Source organism: Mugil cephalus, chromosome 3 (assembly GCF_022458985.1).
Source record: "Mugil cephalus isolate CIBA_MC_2020 chromosome 3, CIBA_Mcephalus_1.1, whole genome shotgun sequence".
NCBI classification, from domain to species: domain Eukaryota; kingdom Metazoa; phylum Chordata; class Actinopteri; order Mugiliformes; family Mugilidae; genus Mugil; species Mugil cephalus.
The window spans coordinates 28,207,909-28,231,513 of NC_061772.1; the positions used below are offsets into that span (position 1 = coordinate 28,207,909).

The 23,605-nt window shown below is 40.3% G+C and overlaps 2 protein-coding genes across 3 annotated transcripts in view; both read left to right on the plus strand.

Moving 5' to 3' along the window:
* The window catches only part of otog (otogelin), a 69,854-nt gene extending 62,376 nt beyond the window's left edge, over window positions 1-7,478 (plus strand). The window contains exons 54-57 of the mRNA XM_047580776.1: window positions 47-166; window positions 1,155-1,200; window positions 3,395-3,474; window positions 4,839-7,478. Of these exons, the coding sequence (XP_047436732.1) occupies window positions 47-166; window positions 1,155-1,200; window positions 3,395-3,474; window positions 4,839-5,039 (447 nt within the window). The 3' untranslated portion in view covers window positions 5,040-7,478. The remainder of the gene's footprint in view (window positions 1-46; window positions 167-1,154; window positions 1,201-3,394; window positions 3,475-4,838) is intronic.
* Window positions 7,479-9,651: 2,173 nt separating this feature from the next.
* On the plus strand, window positions 9,652-22,447 carry LOC125004913 (NACHT, LRR and PYD domains-containing protein 12-like). Of its 2 annotated transcripts, XM_047579741.1 has the most exons (19): window positions 9,652-9,689; window positions 10,448-10,544; window positions 10,832-10,963; window positions 11,553-11,675; window positions 13,595-13,717; window positions 14,064-14,142; window positions 14,270-14,498; window positions 14,732-16,490; window positions 16,597-16,776; window positions 16,844-17,017; window positions 17,094-17,267; window positions 17,352-17,525; window positions 17,611-17,784; window positions 17,867-18,040; window positions 18,128-18,301; window positions 18,545-18,706; window positions 18,889-19,062; window positions 19,919-19,965; window positions 20,947-22,447. In XM_047579741.1, exons 2-19 carry the CDS (start codon window positions 10,462-10,464, stop codon window positions 21,546-21,548), a joined length of 4,737 nt encoding a protein of 1,578 aa, XP_047435697.1. In that variant the 5' UTR covers window positions 9,652-9,689; window positions 10,448-10,461; the 3' UTR covers window positions 21,549-22,447. The 2 variants fall into 2 exon arrangements, with proteins under 2 accessions (XP_047435697.1, XP_047435698.1); XM_047579742.1 differs by lacking the exon at window positions 17,352-17,525.
* Window positions 22,448-23,605: the final 1,158 nt, after the last annotated feature.

Consider the following 23,605-nt stretch of genomic DNA (forward strand, 5'->3'; position numbering starts at 1 on the left):
TGTTTGTCATCCTGAGTGTAAGAGTTCACGTTGTGGATGTTTTCAGCCAGGAAGGTCCTGGGTGTCTGACTGCATGAAGTTCGACTGTGCAGATACTTTGTCGGGACCCACGCTCATCTCCTACTCCTTCAGCTGCCCCCCCTTCAACGAAACCGAGTGTATGAAGGTCAGAGCGCGGCAACGCAAACAAGAACCGTGTCACAAACCGGGCTCGTAACGACGTTCTCTCCCACTTTTCTGTGTGTTTTACATAGGTTCACTGATTGGAGATAACTTCTCACAGGGAAAATAGTTTTTAAAAACAATGAAAAGTATGTTTTTTCACATGCTGTGTAGAGACTGTGAGGAAAGCCATCGTCTTTTTAGTTTAATCTGTTAACGTTAAATTTTCTGTCAATGCTGCAAAACCTTGTTTCTAAACGTGAGAGTTTGGATGCATGGTTGATCCCATGAGTCTGGACAGGAAGGAAGGTCTGGAAGGTTTTCAGACATTCAGTTCATGGTATAAATAATTCATTTATTTTTTTTAAACAAGCTAAAACTTCTAGACTTTCTTGAAGATGTTTCATCCAAGTAGCTTCTTCACTTTTAGAAGACCAGTCCTGTTCCCTAAGAATCAAATCAAATTGCAGGTAAGTATCCGGTCGTTACCAGACACTGATCACGTGAATTTCCTTTTTAAACCCCAACTCTCCACCAGCCTTTTAGCCCTTTAGCAGTGAACACTTGCATGAAGCGTCTTCAAGAAACTCTACAAATCCATTTGCCTTTTTGTTTCAGTTCCTTATTGAGTTAGTTATTTTTGAAGCATTGGAAAAGACAGACAGGTTAAAAGTATGATAACATATATATATATAATGTTTTCCAGAAACTACTTCCTGTTCAAAGATGATGCATTTTATAGTTTTTAGGTCCTAAGGTCCTTAACAATTCTTATCAAACTAAAGCTCAGGTCTCAGGAGGTTAAACTACAGTTATAGATTATTGGGCTGTTTCATGCAGCAAGAGCAGAAAACCTAAACGCTGTCTTTCTCAATCCAGCAACCAGAGAGTTTTTTTTAGAAGCTAAATCCATGTTAGCCTCCATAAACCCAAACATTGACCCGACCAGTTTTCATTTCTGCTGTAACTCTTCTGCTCTCGTCTGCTCTCAGATCGGTGGAACAGTCGTAAGTTACATGGACGGATGCTGCAAGACATGTAAGTATCTGCTCTGATCGTAGCAGCAGTCCCGTAGTTAGCGTAGAGCTGTAGGCTGCAGCTGACACTGAAGAGCGCCGCCTACCTGCTGCTCGACATGTCCTCCGACATGTTGGCCCTTCAGTTCGTTCATAAAAATAAATAAAAAATCATCTGAATTGGCCCGTGTCTGGATCCCAGCTGCTGTTTTATTTCTCCCCTTTACATTTGTCTGCTGTTTATTGAGATTAGAGAAATCACTCGGTGCTTTTCAGTGAATCTCCAGTGTCGCCTATTAAAAAAAAAAAAAAAAAAAAAAGTCTTTTTAAATATGATATGAAATGAAGTCGCGGTCGCTGAAAAGCATCTGATGTCGTGCAAGCGGGTTTGTGGTTTTATGTGCTGCAGCTTACCATCGTGTACCGATCCCACCAGGTACTGGATTCCCTCTGTTCCCTTTCCCCGTTAGCCCATTGACTCCCACAGTTAACACAAACTGTGAAAGAGGTACCACAACAACAACAACAAGGCTTGTCAGTGCCATTGTTGATATTCAACAATGTACTCCCTCCAAATAATTATAAGAAAAAAAGATAAAACACTCAGGAAGCCCCAGAGTCTGGCTGCATCCTTTTATGTAGAAAAGTCCTCTCAACTGCTTCCTCATTTCAGAAAAAACACAACACATGCAACAAAGTCATCATTCTGCAGATGTTGCATGGAGAAACATTAATTATCGAGGCGGCAGGGACACAAAAACTTGAGTGGACAGAAAATTTTTACCCTCCCCTCCTCCCTACGAACCACGAACATGTACACAACTCTTTCCCCATTTAGCACTGTCTGGGCAGTGCATTGTTGATTGCCAACAATGTACTGTTGGTAGTGGCCCAGTAGTCGGGCTTAGACGTCTGCATGCGTCGGTAGATACAGATGTGGGCTGGTTTCGGGGACGTAGCTGCGGGGTGGGAGATCTGCACAACGGCTGCAGCCCTGCAGGGGGCGCTGTTTGGCAAACTGGAGATGCTACGTGTGGCATTTTATGAGGAAAAAAAAAAGGAAACCGGTCAGGAGTATCAGAACTGGTGTCAGGATCATTGGAAAAGAGCATTCACATTTGACCAGTTTAGTAAAAAGTGGGAGTGGGCGATACTGTGAATATTGGTATCGATACATGGCGAGTATCGCCGATATCAGTACGATAAATCAGACAAAGATGGTAACTGTGATGAGTCCAAAGTTTAGAGTAAATTTTGGGTTTTATGTTGATTTTTTCTTGTTAACTTCAGTTATTTATTTGGTCTTTGCTCACATTTCGGAGTAAAATGAGACATTAAACTACATTTCAATAAAGAAAAGACAAATATTGGACCAGTAATGTAGCTTCTGTCGTGTTTTGGAGCTGTTGACGTCCAGAGTGGTTGAAGTAAAAGAAACAATAAAAAGATGCTACAACAATAAAAAGAAGGAAAAAGCTCAACTATGACCCAAGTAGAGTCAAAAGTTGAGCTGGAGTTATGTATTTTGATAATTTACTTTATAAAAGAGAGAAGAACCTTCTTCCAGTGTCGTATCTCTGGTTCCTCCTGGAAAATTCAACAAATAGTCCAAAGGGTTTGGAGTTTTGATAATGATTAAATGAATAAAAACTTTGCAGAGCTGAATTTTTAAAACACAATAACTATGACACAAGCTGCTGGAGGACTCAGACTTTTTATTTCATTTCATTATTTACTTGAGTTATTAAAGCATCTAAAGGAATTCTCACATCAACAGAAGAAGAAGAAAATGGTGTAAATGTGTAAAATCGGTTCTTTTAATACGAGGAAATGCCACACGCAGCATCTTTTAGGTTTATGCCCTGCGTGTGTTTCTGGTTTTAATTCATTGCACATTCTCAGATGTTGAATCAGTTTTGTTTGGAGGTATTTCATGAGCAGGATAAATGCATGACGGCACTTTTTTATTTTTATTTTTAATGACTTGGCTCTGTCTCTTTTGTCTTTTCCAAGTTTTTCCTCAGTACTTTCTGAGTTTATTTCCATTTTCTTAACTCTGAAACTGCTTCCACGTGATTGGCTGCCTCAGTCCTTTAATTCCTTCTGTCTTCATCATCATCTTCTTCTTCTGTGGTGTTTGCTGTGTCCAGGCTTGTTTTTGCTGCGTGTGTTACCTCTGCTCTAGTGTGTCTCTGTGTTTGTTGTCGTGCTAACAGGTAAGGAAGACGGAAAGTCGTGTCAGAAGGTGACGGTGAGGATGACGATCAGGAAGAGCGACTGTCGCAGCAACAGGCCGGTGAGTGTCAGCTGATCTTCCAGGGGAACGAACGGTTCAGGCCCTGTAGCGGTGCATCATGCAAAATGTCCAGGTGGAGTTTCATTTAGAAACAGATGAAGGTGCAGTGGTGCAGCTGAACTAAATACAGGAAAATACAACAGCCCAACTAATGGACAGAGGATTCTGCAGGATTTATTGTTTCATTTGTGCAGCTTCATCGTGTTTCCTGCTGCTTTCACACGACTGCAGACATTGATCTATGGGGCTCAGGCCCCTCAGCTGTGATTCCTTCACAGGGTGGTTTGGTTTGGTTTGGTCAGCACGTGGAAACAGGGACTCTTGTCTCCATGACAACATGTTTTACGTGTTGGTAGGGAAACATGAGCAATATGGGCTAAAAAAATTCATCCAGATAAATTTTGCCATTCTGGAAATAACGATAAAAATCATGATGAAAAATATTATAATTTCAATCCATGTTTTTGATTCAATCCGCCTCATTCCTCCCATCACACCGTCTGTGCCAGAGTTCAAACCACTGGCAGCAGATGCAAGAAGCCGTTTCTCTCAGTAACTAGTGTTTGACACATTTCAAATGTATCTTGATATATTTATCTACCACAGGAATCTTATAAGGTGCTGATTTATTTATTTATTTATGTTAAATTTGTGTTTGATTTTAGCCCGTATGTTAGTTTTAAAATTCCTGAGCTTCACCTTAGAACAGAAATACAGGTTTCTTCTTTCTTGTGGTTCTTTGTGTTTATTTAAAATCCCTCCTGATATAGGGTAGGGTTCATGGCAGGGGTCTTGTTTTATTCAAGTATTTATTTGAATTTATGCCAAAATGGAAATTTTTCATGTATTTTTGTTGTTTTGAATGAAAAGGAGTTTGTTTTGAATAGTTTGGCACGTGACTCGACCCTTTAAGATTTGTATTTGAGTACCCCTGCATAGGTCGGTCTTCAGCAGGGGGTCCGTGACCCTTAAGGGGTCCATAGAGGTACTACTGGGGGGTCAGAATGTCTTTATATATTTATATACATTTGAATTTCCCCCCACAAATTTAAATTTCTTTAGACATATTGACATGAATCCAACATATTTTAGTAAAGGGATAAATTAAGGCAGAAGACGTTACTTCCACCCTACTGTTGCACATGCAAATGAATATTTGAACCTGTGTATTATTTGAAAAGCTTAATATTGAATGCAAAATGATAATAATGATGCATATTCATATAATGCATATTTATTTAGTAGGTAGGGGGTCCCTACTTAATCTCTCTATCAGTTTGAGCCTGAAAAACGTTGCTGCTGCAGGGAATCTGAATGGAGTCCTGGTTTGATCAGCTCCCGTACTGACCGCCTCTGTCGTGCAGGTGAACATCGTGTCATGTGACGGGAAGTGTCCGTCCGCCAGCATCTACAACTACAACATCAACACGTACGCTCGCTTCTGCAAGTGCTGCAGGGAGACGGGGCTGCAGAGACGCTCCGTGCAGCTCTACTGCAGCGGCAACGCAACCTGGGTCAGCTACACCATCCAGGAGCCCACCGACTGCTCCTGCCAGTGGTCCTGAACACAAACACACACCAGCTACACACTCGCACACAGACACACACACACACACACACACAGAGACGGAGACAGAGACATGGTGTTGGGATCTGAATGACTTAGACTGATAATAGAGAGATTAATGGAGGGATACTGAGCTGTGATTAACAGGAGTGGTGCAGGATGTTAAAGGCTGGCAGTGAATTATCTCTCAGTGAGATGTTCTGGTGCCTCTGCTGGCAGGGAGGTGGTACTGCAGAGCAGATTTTGTTTTTTTTGTTTTTTTGTTTTTCTCTCGGGCAAACAGCTGCAAAACCTGCAGGACCTTTAAGGCGACATTTGACCTCTGATATTTACTTTCCCGGCCCAGAGAAGGGTGATGACAAACAGACTAGACCTCTTCTGTTACTGATGAAAAGTTTTGGTCCTTAATAAAAGTACATTTTTTGTGGTTGTTCCCTTAAACAATAGATGATGTTCATGCAAAACCGTAAACATTCGTCCCTAAAAGTTTAAGTAATGATAAACCAATACGTTCTTAAGTCTTATTTATTTTTAATGCAAAAGTCTAATCTAAAAAGTGCTGAGCTAAAAATGATAGTAGATGTGCAAGCGTTTAAAAATCTTAAAACCTCCTGAGACCTGAGCTTTTATGTGCCATGCATTTTTAATTTCTCCACAGTATTTGGGATCAGTACAATATATAAAAACTGAGCATCATCTTTGAACAGGAAGTAGTAGTTTTTGAAAAAACTGAATGTCCTCATACGTGGACACTGGGATTAAAGTCACCCAATGTGTGACAGAATATAAAACTGTTTATTTTAATACCTGAACATGGCTGAATAAAGACAACATTGCAAAAAATGAAGTCCCAACGTCCTCAAACAAGTACTTGCCAATTAGCAGCAATTGCTAATTTGTTAAATTTGTACATCATATCAAACTAGAAACGTTAATTAGCATAAATAAGTAAGTTTTATCCTTTGCTACCACTAAATGGCAGACTTAAGCGTCCACTAATGAGGTGGGGTTTAAATGAAGCAGAATAAGCTGTGATAAAAGCTAAAACTTAACGTCCCCATATGAGGACGCACGGTCTCAGGAGGTTAAAAAGTCTCAGAGTGGATAATGAAGAATGGATCTACTGAATAGATCTCCACTCATATCGACAATATATAACAAACATGATAAATGCAAACATATGAAGTATGAAGACATATGAAGCCCTGTTTATTGTTCATGTCTCAGGGTTGTTGACTCCATCAACAACATGAATTAAAACAAGGACGAAGCCAAAAACAAAACTACTGACATAAACTGTTGCTGAAACAAACTGGATCGTCCTCCAACCAATCAGAGACATTTAGTTGTAAACTAATTAAAGTCCACAACTTATCACCCCCAAAAAAATCACTGGAGTTGAAGAAAAGGCAGAAAATTATTAACAAATAGTCCGAAAATGATAGTATTTCATTGTGAAACGAGAAAAAGCTTCAAAGTTGAGACGTTACATCCATTAATATAATGTGTTGCGTTGCTATTTTTTCATTTTTGAACATTTATAGATCAAGTTTGGTTTTATCCTCTGACATCTTCTAAGGTTTAATTTTCTTTTTGGTAAAACCTGCAGATTCTTCCAGAGAAACTTTTCCACATTCAACATTTATATATTTATAATATATATTTATCGATTCAGAGCACAGAAATAGAGTAACACAACATGTAACAATGCATTGTTAGCACTTATCTGCAGCTATTTCTTAGCTTAAAGCCAGATCTGATGAGGTTAAACTCTGTATTAATGCCCCTCCACCCTCCACCCAGAGGAAAGAAAATATTCACTGAGGTCTGTTATTTTCTAAAATGCAACAAAAATATATTTAAACTCAGTTCTTTAAAGAGTCTTCTCACCTCAGTTCAGATCATCATCATCATCATCATCGACCTGTTTTAAAATCCATAATTCACCCAGAATTCCTCATGCTGTGCCTTATTTCTTTTTTTTTGTAAATAATTTCTACCTTCTTAAAATAATTTGCAATATCAGACTTTGTTTTAGATGAGTCACTGTTAGACACAGTAAAGTGTACGTTCAGAGATGTGACATATACTTCCTATAATCAACACTAGAGAGGTTTATTGACTGATTTAAATCCGTCTGTACGTGCAGCACTTTATTTATTTATGGAGTTTGATATAGAGCACAGCCGTTCTCGTATCGTTGATAAAAATAAATAAATAAATTAAATAAAACTAAAAAAAAAAAAAACGAGAGGCGTTCGGTCCAGAACAGGGAGTCTGAAGGAAACGATGAGCAGCGCGTGGTGGTGAACGATAGATGCATGTTTCTCTGTGTGTTACCAACAAAACCCACTTGGATAGTCGAGTTAAAGACGATTTGTATCATACAAGTGTACATTTGCATTTTCAATAAATATTTCTTTTGGAAAAACTGAAACGTTGTTTGGTCTGATCTTTAAAACTTCATCTCATCTGAACATTCAGACCCATAAATATCTTCTCACCAACGTGATCATCTAGAATAAATCAGTACATGTTAAGACAGACTGGCTCTACAGGACGTTGAATCTGAACTTGTTTCTTTATCCATTTTAGCTTTTTTTTTTTTCCTGCTTCTTCTTCTTCTTCTCTTTGATAGTGATGCGCGGAAAGATACTGAAATATCGATACTTCCGATACCAGGTCTTTATGCTCTAAAATCGATTCTCAAATCAAAATATTGATACTTTGGATACTTCAGTTGTTCTAGGTGACGTAGGAACACAGTGGAAAGAAACTAAACTACTGAGTTGTGGCAACACAACAAACCTTGTGAAACACCTCAGGTTAAACCACAACACAGAATATGAGGCATTTATGATGAGGAGGAGAGAACAGAGTCACAATTAAGATGAAAGGGTTCATTTTATAGTAGTTCTTAATTATTTACTTTACTAGTCTTATTATTTCACTTTTTTTAGTCTTTGAAACTGTTTTCACATATTTTGTATGATTGTGTCTGTTTTTCCTGTTGTTGTATTAGCTCAGCTATATAGTAAATGAGGCCACTAGCTCCATATACCTCAGAGTTTAACATAAATAAATAATGATGCTTTGATTTGAAATGCCTTTACTTTTAGGGTGTTTTACACAAAGTATTGACATCAGTATCGCCGATATCAGCCTGAATTTTACTCCGTATCGGATCAGAAAGGAACTCGCAGGTATTAAACATCACTACTCCTTTGTCTGCGTCTTCTTCTTTGTCTTCTTCAGGAATGTTACTTTAGCAGACTGTCTGGAGCGTATTACTGCCCTCTGCAGGGTGAAACTATTTACTACGACCACTTTAGACGCCGCTTGCTTTCCACGGGGTAACAGCTGCTCCTTGATTTCCCAAACTACAGTCTTATTATCTTTCAAAGCTCCCATGGTGACATTCCTTCTCTGCATTTAATCCATCCATCTGGACACACACACACATAGAGAAGTGAGATTAAGCCGTGGATGCAGTGGGTTTTAGTCTGAGCCGTAACTTTCCAGCTCTAAGTCGTCTCCTCAAACCACTGGTCACTTGCAGTAAATCTTCATGAGCACAGCTGCAGAAAGTTTATGAATGCCTTGATATCTATGTAACGTGTGAATGCCGTGGTGTAAGCCTCCAGAGAAGGGCACATAGTGATCATCTGATCAGGCCGTGACGACACCGCTGGACCGAAGGCTGGACCGAAGGCTGGACCGAGGCCCAAACACTCCGGCGGTGACGTCACTGAACATGTAACAGCTGAGCGCGTCCAGCTGGCGTCTGCAGCAGCAGAGGAAGCTGCTGTGTTCAGTTTCTGGAGGATTTCTAGATGAAGTCATGTTCTCTCTTTCTTCTCAGCAACACGACAGAGCAGCTCAACAGTCAGTTCAAGGAAAAGTCATGTTAAAGGGAAAAATCTCATCTGATAGTAGTGACAGTTTAGATAAGATAAACAGACTAAGTGCTAATAAAAGAAAGACTCACCGGACATATACTGGTATAAAAATCTAAATCTCAGGATGTGTGAAAATTTGGGGATTTGTGTCACCAAGTTGTCCACAGAGATGCTCATACATCTCAGCTCTGTGCTACAGGCAGAAATGTTCAGACCAAGTGACTTCACTGGAAAGTTACTGCCAGCTTGATAAGCTCAGATCAGCTACAGAAACACACAATACTAGATCTTAGTTTCAGATTTGATGAGCTGTGGTTATGGTGTTTGAAATGTTTGTGTTGGAAATCCGTAATATGTTCCAGCATCATCATGATCTCTACCTTCAGCAATAAGCTGCTGCATCATTTCAGATATTTCAGTTATTATTATATTATCATAGATTTCCCTTTACATTACAATAATATCAAATATTTCTTTCTCTTTAGTTTTAGCATATGAACATAGTTCTATGCTAAATGTTGAAGGCAAAGGTTTGTGCTTGGTCCAGTTCTGATTCTTACATGTCTATTAACAGTTTAAATCAGAGGTCAGAGGTCAGCGTGGAAATTACCCCTGAATATATATATTTTTTTAGATAGTTTGATGTGATTGGTTCATACCTCCACCACTGCTTTGTGGTCAGGTGAACTCACTTTGCTTCTCACTAGGGCATTTTTGGTTTCAGTTCCAGGCTCAGCAAGTATCAAGAGGTATGGCATCAGTTTTACTTGTATTACTTTTATTTAACATGACTACAAAATTCAGAAATTTCATTAAATTTTTACATGTACAGGACAGCTGAGCACTTGATTTAAACAGATAGTACTGGAATACCTGCGACTGTTGAGGAAATACATTTTAGAGAGAGAAATGTTGTTCTTAGGTTTTTATTCTCGCAGTTGATATAAATCAAAACTAAACAAAAGGAAGATTGAAACAAAGTCTTTGCTACATTCTGTGTTATGAATCTAAAACTCTCACTAATTCATTTCGGTCACTTTTTGTTCAACGCTGTCGCTAGTTATTTCAAAAGCAAAGCAGTGTTTTAAAATATTCTGTTGTGTGTATGACTTTAGGATAAAAAAACCCACATTCACATGTTTTTTCATAACAACCGCACTCAAGACAAAATTATGCGACTGTAACTGCTCTAAGTGAAACTAACTCGTATATGGATTACATAAATAAAAAACCAGGAAGTCCTTTGACGGCATCCAAGAGGGAAACACTGTTTGCCTAATATATACCTTATACCTTAAATCAAAAAGTTATAGCCTTGTTGTTCTACATTTATACACACGGTTTAACTTTTAACAAAAGTATTTTATTTTAATTCCAAAGTAAATGAGCTCTGAAGCGTTTCTTGATGGCAGATAAACTGAATGGATGTGAATTAAGGAAGTGATAACTGTTTGTTACAACTGTTGTTGTAATGAGTGTTGATTTGATGTGTTGTGTTCATGTAAAGATGCTGCATCTACAATGGATTCGTGTGGGAAAAAAACTGAGGGAAACAAACAAAAACATCCCTGTGGGAAAGATGAGAAGGAGACAAAAGCAGAGAGGTGAGATGAAGAAATGATCTTTAACCGTCCAAAGTCCAAAGCAGGAAACTGGTCTGTATTTATTTCCTTTTTTCCCAGTTCATGTGATCTGGTGATTTAAAATACACATAGAAACATCTTTATGCATGAGAAACATTTGATAACCCTCAGTAATTATCAAACATATACCTTAAAATTCTGTTTCGAAAGATCAGTTATACTATAAAGATTATTAGATTATCATTATTTTATTGTTAATAGTTGTATGCGTTATAATTTATTAGTGATTTGTGTTTCTCTTTGTGCAGCCCAGAGGAACAGCAGCAGAGAGCAGACTCTCCTGTAGCCAGCAATGTGTCCATGACGAGTGACCGGTCAATGAGTTTGTTTGTGGATTTTAAAACTGGACATACCGATGATGGAACGCCAGGAATTAAAAGGTCGTTACTTAATGTGCATGTCTTCAAAGACTATCGTCTCATTTAGGAGCTGCCAAAATGCAAAAGACAGATATGAAACCACTAATTTTTAGAGAGTGTAATAATGGATTACTGGCTCTACAAATGAAGCCATTTTGTAGGAATTTCTAGTGACGTGGAAGCCAAATGCAGGACACAGGGATGAGGCAGGAGCTGGAAACTTAATGTATTTGATGAAATCTTACAGGAAACAAGTAATTAAAGGCGCTGTAGTCGAGAGGCTGCGTAATCCTAGAACGCAAATTCAAAGACCGAACCAAAACGAAAACTAAGGAACATGAGTCCAAGACAAACAGGCTAACGTGGTAGACGACGTGATAGAGAACAAAGGGAACAGTACGACTATACAAACACACACGGGAGCATTAGGGCAAAGAGACATAGGTGAAACTAATGAGGCCAAAGCACACAAGCAGAAACCAATCCAACAATTCCTTTGCTTATTCACACATGGCCCAACTGTGGGTATTCATAAAAAAAGGTTTGTTTGATTTCTTAGTTATTTAAAGATTTAAACCAGTACAGTAATTTGTGTCTGTTTGTATTGCAGCCCAGAACCACAACACCAGAGACAAGATTCTCTGACACCCAGCTGTGCGAGTAACAACTCATTATTTCGCCTTGACAATTTTAAAACTGGCCAAAGTGATGATGGAACACCAGAAATCAGAAGGTTGTTCTTTACACTACATACATTATACTGTCTCCTAAATTGCATCTGCAAAAAATGAATCTCTAAGTTTCTCAACTGCTTCCACTGCTATAAAACAACAAGTAACTTTCCAGGAAAAATTTAAAGGAACAAAATGAAAATTAAGGAACATCAAGGTGCATGAGTCCAGGGAACAGCAGGACTATATAAACACACACAGGTAGAGGGGTGAAGAGACACAGGTGAAACTAATGAGGACACAGCACACAAGGAGAAACCAATCCAACAATCCAACTGGGGAAACACAGGAAGCAACACAGGACTGTAAACACCAAAGAGGAACTTTACCAAATAAAACAGGAACCATGAAAAGCAGGTCCACAGGATTCAAAAAACTCAACTATGACACATTTTGTGTAAAAAAAAAAAAAAAGTTTGTGTAGTGTAAATTTTGGCCCAGAGCTTCCTCTTTTGTCCAAAGCAGGAAACTGGTCTGTTTCATCTTAGCTACTACAGATTTCAGGACTCCCTTCCATTTCTCGACCACATTCCCAGTCCAGGTCATTGGTTCCACTTTCCCGCTCGACACAGCTTAAACTAAACCCTGTTTTCTCTGCCTGGGTTGCTGCACAGTTTGCCAGAACCCCCTTTTTTGCTTTGTAGTGACTCCTGGGCCAACCATGCTCGAAAGCCCTCCTTCTTCAGATTGATGGCTTCTTTCACCACCAGTGGGTTATAAGGATGCCACATGACAATCTGTCAGGCACAGACAACCTTTTGACCACGGCTCCTGCTAAACCCTTCTGCAGTGGAGGATTTAAACATTGCTCGCTTGAATTCCTTGTTCCAAACCTCCCCAGAGTTGCACGAGGAGCTCTTACAGAGGTGGGAGTCGAAAACCTCATGGAACAGGGCATCTATTTCCAGTTGATCCTCACTACGCATTTGGGTTTCCCTGGTCAGTCGAGCAGCCTTTTCTACCACCTGATTCATGGTCACTGACACCCAAGTTTCCAAGACATATGACCACATATCACCACAAAGTTAATCATTGATCTTTATCTGTACGCTCCTGTGTGGAACGTGCGATGTCAACAAAGGCATTCTTATGCTTAAACATGGCTGAAGTTGTTATAGATAATACATGACAAGCATGGTAGTTCAACAACATCAACACCTCTAGACAGGTTGTTGGTCACAGTCAACCCGACTTCACCGTCACTGAAGTCACAAGAAGACCTATGGAATTGCAGGATGGAATACCTTGAAAGACTCCACTCAGAGACTCTAACAACACTGGCTGTTCCGAAGTGTTGTATGATGCACATGCAACCCCAACAACCTTACCTCCAGCACAGTCATATAGAGGGGACACTCCCATTCCTAAGGGAGTACGCCAATGTGTAGGTGATCAGTTAGGGATATGTGAGTATCCCAACACCTGTCCAGCGCCTGTTACACTGGAAAACTCCAGAAAAGGAGACAATCCTTTTCTGGAGACAGTTGGGAACCAGAACCCACACCATGCATACAGACGGACAACTATGCCTAGTGGGTAGTGCTCTACCCTCCGCACCAACTCAGGTTCTATCCCTGCCAGGGAGGTTGGTGTTCCACTTGTCTACAATTAGTTTACAACGGTAGTGGTGAGCATGGCTCGGTCCCCACATTAACCTGCTTCCAAACTCACACTGCATTTGACCTTGATGCCTTTGCCAACAGGTGAGGGGTCCACAGGAAGCATTTGAGAAATGTAGCCCCGAATATTATCCAGAGAATCAGTCACTTAAAATCTATGCAGAAATGTTTGTCTTTGCTTATTCACACATGCCCCAACTGTGGGTATTCATAAAAAGGTTTATTATTTCATTGTTTGTTTGATTTCTTAGTTATCTGAAGATTTAAACCAGTACTATGATTTGTGTCTGTTTGTATTGCAGGCAAGAACCACAGCACCAGAGACCAGATTCTCCTACACCAAGCTGTGCGAGTAACAACTCATTATTTCGCTCTGACGATTTTAAAACTGGCCAAAGTGATGATGGAACACCAGAAATCAAAAGGTTGTTCCTTAATCTACATACATTATACTGTCTCCTAAATAACATCTGCAAAAAGTGAATCTCTCTCAGCTGCCTCCACACCACTTCCCAGAACAAATTTATATTAAAAGTCTTTAGTTTGTCCAAAATAAGAAGCTCTTCAACTGAACAACTTCTTATTTTTCACTCCACACATGACCACACACCAGTGGAGTGGTGCAGCCTTGTTCAATAGCAGCCTGCAATAATGAGTGTGTTTGTTATTGTTAATATTCTGAAAAGGTTGTGAGAAATGTGGCTTAGTGTGTCGTAGGCTTTATTCATGTGTTAACCCAAATAACCCACTCGTGTTTTTTTTTCTCCCCAGACATGAGCTGCAGATCTCAGGGGTTCCCAATGCTCCGTCTACACAGCAGGATCAAAAAGACCTCAAGAACACATTCATGGTTTGTACATTTGCAGTTAACAAATACTTTGGCCCTAATATCATCACAATGCTACATGTATGTTTTCACCAACTAACCTTCAGAGAGCCAGATATATCACATATTATGTTCTATTGTTCTTTTCCAGCTGGTTGAGCAGAACATTGCCTGTTTTGTGAAAAATGAGCTGAAGAATTTTATGCGTATACTGGGAGCAGATTACCCAGAATGCTTAGAGAATCAAACAGATGATGAGGCGCTTATGGGCAGTGAGATGGAAGAGCAGAAGAAGAGTTGCAGAGAGGCATTTATAAAGATTACACAGTACTTCCTGAGGGCAATGAAGGAGGAAAAGCTGGCCGATTCTCTGCATAACAGTAAGTGTTTATATAATTTGTTTTTCTGGAATACTAGAAATTGTATGATCTTGAAAAGCATATTTAAGATCAACTCATCAGCACATATCTTGTATCTCTATGTGTTATGTGTGTGTTCATTTGCATTAGACAGTTTGACAACGTCTTTCTAATCTGGTGTCCTTTTAATACAAACTCCACTACCAGTCAAACGTTTTAGAACTCTCCCTGATTTAATTTGTTGTATGTTTTAGGAACCCAGGGTGCAGTGTGTCAACGTAAACTCAAATCTAATCTGAAGAAGAGGTTTCAGTGTGTGTTTGAGGGGGTGGCTAAAGCAGGAAACCCAACGCTTCTCAATCAGATCTACACAGAGCTCTACATCACTGAGGGGGAGAGTAAAGAAGTCAGTGATCAACATGAGGTCCGACAGATAGAAGCAGCCTCTGGCAAAGAGGCAAGTTCAAAATCCATTTTCAGCTATGAAGATTTATTTAAACCTTTACCTGGAAGGGATAAGCCAGTCAGGACAGTGATGACAAAGGGAGTGGCTGGAATTGGTAAATCAGTCTTAACACAGAAGTTCACTCTGGACTGGGCTGAAGACAAAACCAACAAGGACACTCTCTTCATATTTCCCTTCACTTTTAGGGAACTGAATCTGATGAAGGAGAAAAGGTTTAGCTTGATGAAACTTGTTCATCACTTCTTTAATGAAACCAAAGAAACAGGAATTTGCACGTTTGAAGAGTTCAAAATTCTGTTCATCTTTGACGGTCTGGATGAGTGTCGACCTCCTCTGGACTTCCACAAGACTGAGATCCTGACTGATGTCACAGAGTCCACCTCAGTGGATGTGCTACTGACAAACCTCATCAGGGGGAAATTGCTTCCCTCTGCTCACCTCTGGATAACCACACGACGTGCAGCAGCCAATCAGATCCCTCCTGAGTATGTTGACAAGGTGACAGAGGTCACAGGGTTCACTGACCCCCAGAAGGAGGAGTACTTCAGGAAGAGGTTCAGAGATGAAGAGCAGGCCAGCAGGATCATCTCCCACATCAAGACATCACAAAACCTCCACACCATGTGTCACATCCCAGTCTTCTGCTGGATCACTGCTGAAGTTCTGGATCACACACTGAAGACCAAAGACAAAGCAAAGCTGCCCAAGACCCTGACTGAGATGTACATCTACTTCCTGGTGGTGCAGACCAAACTGAGTAATGAAAAGTACCACAAAGAAGCTGAAACATACTGGAATAAAAAGAGCAGAAAAATGGTCCTTTCACTAGGAAAACTTGCTTTTGAGCACCTGCAGAAGGGCAAACTGATCTTCTATGAATCAGACCTGACAGAGTGTGGCATCGATATCAGAGCAGCCTCAGTGTACTCAGGAGTGTTGACTCAGATCTTTAAAGAAGAGAGAGGGGTGTACTGGAAGAAAGTGTTCTGCTTCGTCCATCTAAGCGTTCAGGAGTTTCTGGCTGCTCTTTATGTCCATCTGACCTTTGCCAAATCTGGAAAGAATCTACTTTCAGGCCAGTCTTGTAGAAAGAATGACTTCTATAAGAGTGCTGTGGACAAAGCCTTGCAGAGCCAAAATGGACACTTGGACTTGTTCCTCCGCTTCCTCCTGGGTCTATCACTGCAGACCAATCAAACTCTTCTACCGGGCCTGCTGACGCAAACAGGAAGTCTAGAAGTACAGAAAGAAACTGCTGAATATATCAAGAATATCATAAGCACAAGTTCTGATTTAGAGAAATGCATCAGTTTGTTCCACTGCTTGAGCGAACTGAGGGATTGTTCTCTAGTGGAGGAGATCCAACACTCCCTGAGCTCAGGAAGTCCCTGCTCAGACAAACTCTCTTCTGATCAATGGTCAGCTCTGGTCTACATCCTACTGTCTTCAGAAAATGACTTAAAAGTGTTTGACCTGAAGAAATACTCGACTTCAGAAAAAGCTTTTCTTAAGCTGCTGCCAGTAATCAAAGCCTGCAGTAAAGTTCAGTAAGCAGTCACATGAGCAGTACGGTTAAATGTAGTGTTTAGTCTGCAGTAAAATACATTAATTAGTTAACTGCAACTATTTTCTTCTGAAATGATTGCTAACCAGGTTAAGTGGCTGTAAACTCTCTTCGAGAAGCTGTGAAACTTTGGCCTCAGTTCTCAGAGACAAGTCTCGAGTGTCGAGTGTGAAAGAGCTGGACCTAAGTGACAATGACCTGCAGGACACAGGAGTGGAGCATCTCTGTGACATACTGAGGGATCCGACGAGTACACTACAAAAGCTCAGGTCAGGATTTCGTAGTATATAACTGATGATGTTGCATGTGACCCGACTAACCAAAATCTCTCCTCAGGCTGACTAATTGTAAAATCTCTTGGCGATGCTGTGAAGCTCTAGCCTCAGTTCTCAGCTCCGAGTCCTCTGGTGTGAAAGATCTGGATCTGAGTAACAACGAACTGCAGGACGTAGGAATGATGTCTTTTTGTGCTGGACTGAAGAGTCCAAAGTGTAGACTGGAAGTGCTCAGGTCAGGATTTAGTTGTATTGTTTACACAAACTATCCATTATTTTATGGGAGGTTACTAACCAAAATTCCTCTTCAGGCTGTCTAACTGTAATCTATCAAAGGGAAGCTGTGAAACTCTGGCCTCAGTTCTTCGGACAAAGTCCACACATGTAAAAGAGCTGGACCTGAGTAACAATGACCTGCAGGATGAAGGAGTGACACTGCTTTGTGATGGACTGAAGAGTCCAAACTGTACACTGGAAAAGCTCAGGTCAAGATTCAGTTGTAAATGATATATGATCTTGCAAGTTATTCATTACTTTATGTAAAGCATTTTCCCCAAATTCTTCCTCAGGCTGTCTTGTTGTAACATTGATTGGAAAAGCTGTGAAGCTCTGGCCTCAATTATCAGCTCCAAGTCCAACAGTGTGAACGATCTGGACCTGAGCGAAAACGACCTGCCAGACCCAGGAGTGAAACATCTCTGTGCTGGGCTGAAGAGTCCAAACTGTAGACTGGAAAAGCTCAGGTCAGGATTCAGTTGTATATAAGAGATGATGTTGCAAACAATTTAACATGTTATGTGAATTGACAAAACAAAATTCCTTCCTCAGGCTGACCAGCTGTACCCTCTCTTGGAAAAACTGCAAAGCTCTGTCTGCAGTTCTCAGCTTCCAGTTTTTTAGTTTGAAAGAGTTGGACCTGAGTAACAACGACCTGCCAGATGCAGGTGTGAAGTTTCTCTGTGCTGGACTGGAGAGTCCAAACTGTACACTGGAAAAGCTCAGGTGAGGATTTAATTGTATGTAACAGATGATATTGCAAACAATTCATTGTTATGTAAATTAACTAACCAAAATACCTCCACAGTCTGTTGAGCTGCAACCTGTCAGGGAGAAGCTGTGAAGCTCTTGCCTTAGTTCTCAGGTCAAAATCTTCTAGTGTGAAAGAGCTGGATCTGAGTAACAACGACCTGCATGATGTACGAGGGAAGCTTCTTTGTGCTGGATTGGAGAGTCCAAACTGTACACTTGAAAAGCTCCGGTCAGGATTAAGTTGTATATAACAGATTGTCTTGTCTCTTATCTTTCATTATTTTGTGCAAATTGACAAACCCAAATCCCTCCTCAGGCTGTCAAGCTGTAAACTCTCTTTGGAAAGTTGTGACGCCATAGCCAAAGTTCTCAGCTCCCAGTTTTCCAGTGTGAAAGAGCTGGACCTGAGTGACAATGTCTTGCCGGACACCGGAGTAAAGCTTCTTTGCGCTGGACTAAAGAGTCCAAACTGCAGACTGGAAAAGCTCAGGTCAGGATGCAAGCTATTCCTTATTCCATTTTTTCACAAACTGAATTGGGGCAGTGGACTAGTGGTTATACAGGTGCCTTGAGGAGCAAGCATCTAAACCCAAGGTTAAGGTGTTGATGGTCTGGATGCTCAAGGTACCTTAATTTCTTAGTCCCACTGCTCTGAGATGGGTTAAATGCAGAAAGCAAATACACTCTATGTGTATGGTCAATAAAAATTTCACCAACCAAAATCCATTTTCAGGCTGACGAGCTGTAACCTGTCAGAGAGAAGCTGTGAAGGTCTGGCCCCAGTTCTCAGGTCTGTGAAAGAGCTCTACCTGTGCAACAACGATCTGCAGGATGCAGGAGTGAAGCTTCTATGTACTGGACTGAAGAATCGAAAGATTACACTGGAAACTCTCAGGTCGGTAGGATTCTTGATCTGTGTATTACTTTGCCAAGTATCATCCAAACACTAATGCCTATCAATACCCAAACTTTCTAGCATCCACTATGGCAACACTGACCTTACTGACATGATCCAAACGCTCAAAATCCAACATCAAACCAGTTTAATGCAGGCAATACTGTTCTCTTTGTTTACAGAATGTCAGGCTGTTTGATCACAAATGATGGCTGTACTTCTTTGGCATCCGCCCTTAGTCACAACCGCTCCCATATAAGAGAGCTGGACCTGAGCTACAACAATCCTGGAGACTCAGGAAAAATGCAGTTGTCTGCTGGACTGAGCAATCAACAATGGAAACTGGACACTCTCAGGTATTGATATATAGATATGCTTGTTGAAGGGACACATTTATTCCCCAGCACAAACAAGAGCTAAACTGTAGTGCAACTGTAAAGTGTAATTGCCATCAATCATCCAGAGGAAAGACGGCAATAATCACACTCGAAAGAAGGTTCTGACAATACTATGAAAAAGTGGAAAAGATGAAAAGATTTTGCTTTTAGCTGCTGCTATAAGATACAGTGGCAAACACAAGAGCTTGGACAAGGAGATAGTTGCAACAGTCCAGATGAGACACTTGAATGAGGATGCATTTCAAGTTCTAAGAAAAGTTGTACAAGTGTATGAAGAATCAAGGATGCTTGTGCAGAAGAAGAAAATCAAGGACCACCCAACCCTGTCCCAACTCCTAGCTGAGATAAGTTACTGTAGCCATAGCAGAAATACATTTAGCCAGATTCACTGCAAGCTGCGCCTCAACTCACCTGAAACAGTGCTCATGCACTGCAGGTGTGAATACCAAGTATCGCTATAAACGACCAAATCATCAAGGTTTTGTTGATGTACAACATTGTTCATTGTTCACTGTACCGGACGAGCCCCCGTTGGGCTTTAGACACTGACAACAGCACAATAAAGGCAGGGCCATCACACAACATGGTCTAAAGCAAAGGCTTTAAACAGATAAATTCAAACAAATTTATCTCAGAGACTATATAATCAAGATTTAAAAAGCCTCATAACTAAGTTCACTGCCCTACTCACAGATTGATATCTGCACCCAATCCTGACCTCCCAGATTTGTCAGGCTTGAGATTCTTTAACACTAATGGTTAATGCAAAATGGAAGGAAGATGGCATTGACTTGGACTTTGTTTGTTCCCTCAGAATGGACAACTGTGGAGTGCAAAGACTAAAACCTGGTCTTAAAAAGTGTGAGTATATTTTCTATCAACGTAAACTTCACCATGCATGTTTAAAATATTTTTAAAAAGTGTACTTTTACCTAGTCATTGTTTTTTGGTAGTAATAACATTATTCACAGAATTGAATATAGAGCCCTTCATGGCCTACATCACTGTGACGTCACAATGTTAACTGGAGGCAAAACAGAGGGAAGGCTAACAGAGGCTAACAGAGGCTAACGCTGTCACTTTCAACCATGAAAATGTTGTGTGTGAAAATGTTGTATTTCTGGTGCTAAAACTGAAAAATCACAAACACTAACTTTTATCACGTACCAGTCGTAGTCAACGTTGGTTTGGCTTCGGCAATTAAAAGAAAAGATTGGAGTGAGACAATCAACAACGTGCACACTTCCTATCAGATAAGATTAATATGTAATGCATCATCAGTTTCAGGCTGGATAACGTTATGGGTTAGAATGTAATTACATTAAGTGCATCATTATTTAGGGGATTCTTACATAGGTTAATGCTAACCGCTAGGTAACACAACGTTAGTTGTGTGTCTCAGAGGTGTCCAAGCAGAAGTTGCATTTACTACGTTACCCTCCACAGTGGTTCCACTTACTTCTTGTAATATCTTTGTTGGAGACTTTGTCCCCTCTGTGTCCATCTTTGTGTGTGAGTGAGTGAGACAGTGAGAGTGTTGGGGTCAGTGAATATAGTCACATCAGTCAGTGTCAGCTTTTTAAAATAACACTCAAAGTCTTGGGGAGTGTGTTTTAGTATATTCTCTAAAATATGTGTTTTCCCCGTCCATTATTTCCAAAGCAGAAATATATTAACCGGCGTTTACAAGCTATAGTGTTAGAGATGTTTTGCCTCCAGTTAAGCCCCGCCCCTCAAAAAAACCACCACATTATTTACAAACCGTGAAGGGTCTATATGGGTATGGCATGTGATCTATAACAAATCAGCCTAGACTGATGCTGTACTGCTTGTATCCACCAGATGCCTGTGAACTCAACCTGGACCCAGACACAGCACACAGATACGTCAAGCTGACTGACAACAACAGGAGGGCGATAAGGAGAGATTGTCAGCAACATCCTGATCACGAAGACAGGTTCGACTTTTGGCCTCAGGTGCTGTGCACAGAAGCGTTGACTGGTCGCGCCTACTGGGAAGTGGAGTGTAGAGGAGATGTTCATGTTGCGGTGACCTACAGAGGAATCAGGAGGAGAGGAGAAGGGAATGCATGCAAGCTCGGAGGGAATCATCAGTCCTGGAGTTTGTCCTGCTCTGATGACTTTTACTCCGTCTATCACAACGATAGAGAAACTAAAGTCCCTTTCTGCTCATACTCTCCCTCTCACAGAATAGCAGTGTATCTGGACTGTCCTGCTGGTACTCTGTCCTTCTACAGAGTCTCTGGTGACGCTCTGACCCCACTCCACACCTTTTACTGCACATTTACCGAACCTCTCTATCCTGCGTTTGGACTCGGCTTCAGATGTTCGTCTACGTCTGGGAATAAGCTACTGTCTGGTACTTTTGTGTCACTGTGTACTTCTACAGAGAGCACAGAAACAAAGGCATCGGAAGGGGACTGAGTTTAAAATCAATGAGAGTCTGTGGACTGTGGAAGAGTCACTGACGGTACAAGGCAGCCGATGTTTAAAACACAAAAGACTTTTAGTTGTGTCATTTATTCCACACATGAAATCCGTTTGCCATGATTGTCAGCATCCAGGTTGACCTTTTTACATGAGCTTTTATTATTATTATTATTATTATTACTTTAGTTGGCTAATTACAGTTTCTTTCCATTTTTTTTTTGTTGAATATTGAATTCTGGTTAAAAAGAAAGAGTCTTATTTATTGTTTGATTATTTTCATTTTTTAGTTTTTAGTTATCCAGATCATTCGTAGCTGTGTCCACAGCTGAGGTAGGAGGGGAAGACTTGTCCAATGCCCCAAAACTGATCCCTGGACACGTAGCATGGCTTCCCACTGTGACTGTATATTTACTTTACTCTTTTATTGTGGGCACAGACACGTTCACAAGTTCCCTCATGTCAATACAATAAAAGCTGAAGAACAGGAATTACGTTTTGGTCGGTAGTGATTATGTTTATATGTGCATGTGCAGAACATTAGTGTGAGTCAGTGTATTACATGTGATGGCGATGAATGGAGCAAATATAAAAATCATGTGGAATTTATTTATAAATTATTTGCTGTTAAAATCACTGTAATGAATGAATGCATGAATTTCAGTCACAGTAACTGCAGCCAAATATTTTACACTAACACAAAAAAAGGCTGAAGCCAAAGGCTTATATTTGCCTGTTCTATACACTCCATAATATAAATGATAAATGTGGGTTTTTCCTACTTTCTTTCTTTCCCTTTATGCCTTTAGTTTTAACTTTTAAATGTTTTGTGAAAGTGTTGAGATGACATATGTGACTATGTGACTCTTTTTTGTATTAAATCATGTTTAAGTGCTCGTTTCCTTTTTATTTGTCATGTTTTCTATTTAATTTTTTTCACTACGTCCATGTTTGTGAAGCCCTGGAGCTCAGCTGTTCGTCCAGGCCTCCGCTCGCTGCCTCTGAATGCTGAGCACATACAGTACAGTTATGTGATACAGTGGATCGTCGTCACTCCCTGGCACGAATGTGACGAGTGCTTCGATAGTGTCCAGCTCATGGTTTCACGTGTCCTGCTCTGAGCGTCCTCACACGTGACGCTGCAGCTCAGATAAGTGAACATGGTTTTAAAAAAACAGCGTGAAGGTTTAGACTGAAAGGACTTTTCACATGAACGACGGAGACTGAGAATTATTTAATTAAATTATAAGTGGAATAAATTGTCTGTATGTACTTTAGCTTCAAAATAAAGAGCACTCGTCATGTCCATCTGAGTCCTGCACTTAACTAGTGATTAAAGTGATCAGCTTGGGAAATGTAATCATAACATAGTCCTTAAACATAAAGCGTCATTTCATATGTTCTTCTATCAGAAATGTAAAATACAGAAACATTCAGTGGTTCTCGTAGCTCTAATATTTAGCTCTTGACTCCTTGAGTTTTCAAACTGTAATACAGCCATGTCCTCATCCGAATCCATTGACACATCACGGAATCAACTAATATGACCTGCATAAATGAGCCAAAATATTATGACCACCCGGTTGAAGTAAAACTTTGGTCCAAAAACTGATCTGACTCAAGACGCCTCCTCCAGGAAAAAAAATCAGCGAACTTTTAAGACCAATTAAAAGTAGCCTGGCTACGAAAGTGAATTAATCCCCATAGACCTGCATTTTAAAATGTGCGTCAAGACTTAACCCTTTATGGAACACGTTTTAAGTTGCCTTCCTGTTCCTCTCAGTGAATTTTAGAAGCATGTGGTTTTCATTCAGCCAATCAGAGAAGATCAAGGAAACATTCTCAGGTCTAATGTGGTTTTAAGTTCCACACCATAAAGAACAAGTGATAATAATGTGACAAGTGCCTGAAACAAGTAACTGTGAGCAGTAAATTCATCAGTCTAGTCTTGTTTTTCTACATAAAAATTTTAAAAAATTTGAGAAATTACACAAAAGTAATAACGTCTACATAAACTCTGTAGGGCTGAGATTTAGAATTTCCAAGTGTGTCGA

Coding starts and splice junctions, on each gene's coding strand:
- LOC125004913 (XM_047579741.1), top strand. CDS start 10,462: ATGGATTCGTGTGGGAAAAAAACTGAGGGAAACAAACAAAAACATCCC. Junction 16,491..16,596: donor AAAGCCTGCAGTAAAGTTCA/GTAAGCAGTCAC, acceptor ATTGCTAACCAG/GTTAAGTGGCTGTAAACTCT. Junction 18,302..18,544: donor TGCAGACTGGAAAAGCTCAG/GTCAGGATGCAA, acceptor ATCCATTTTCAG/GCTGACGAGCTGTAACCTGT.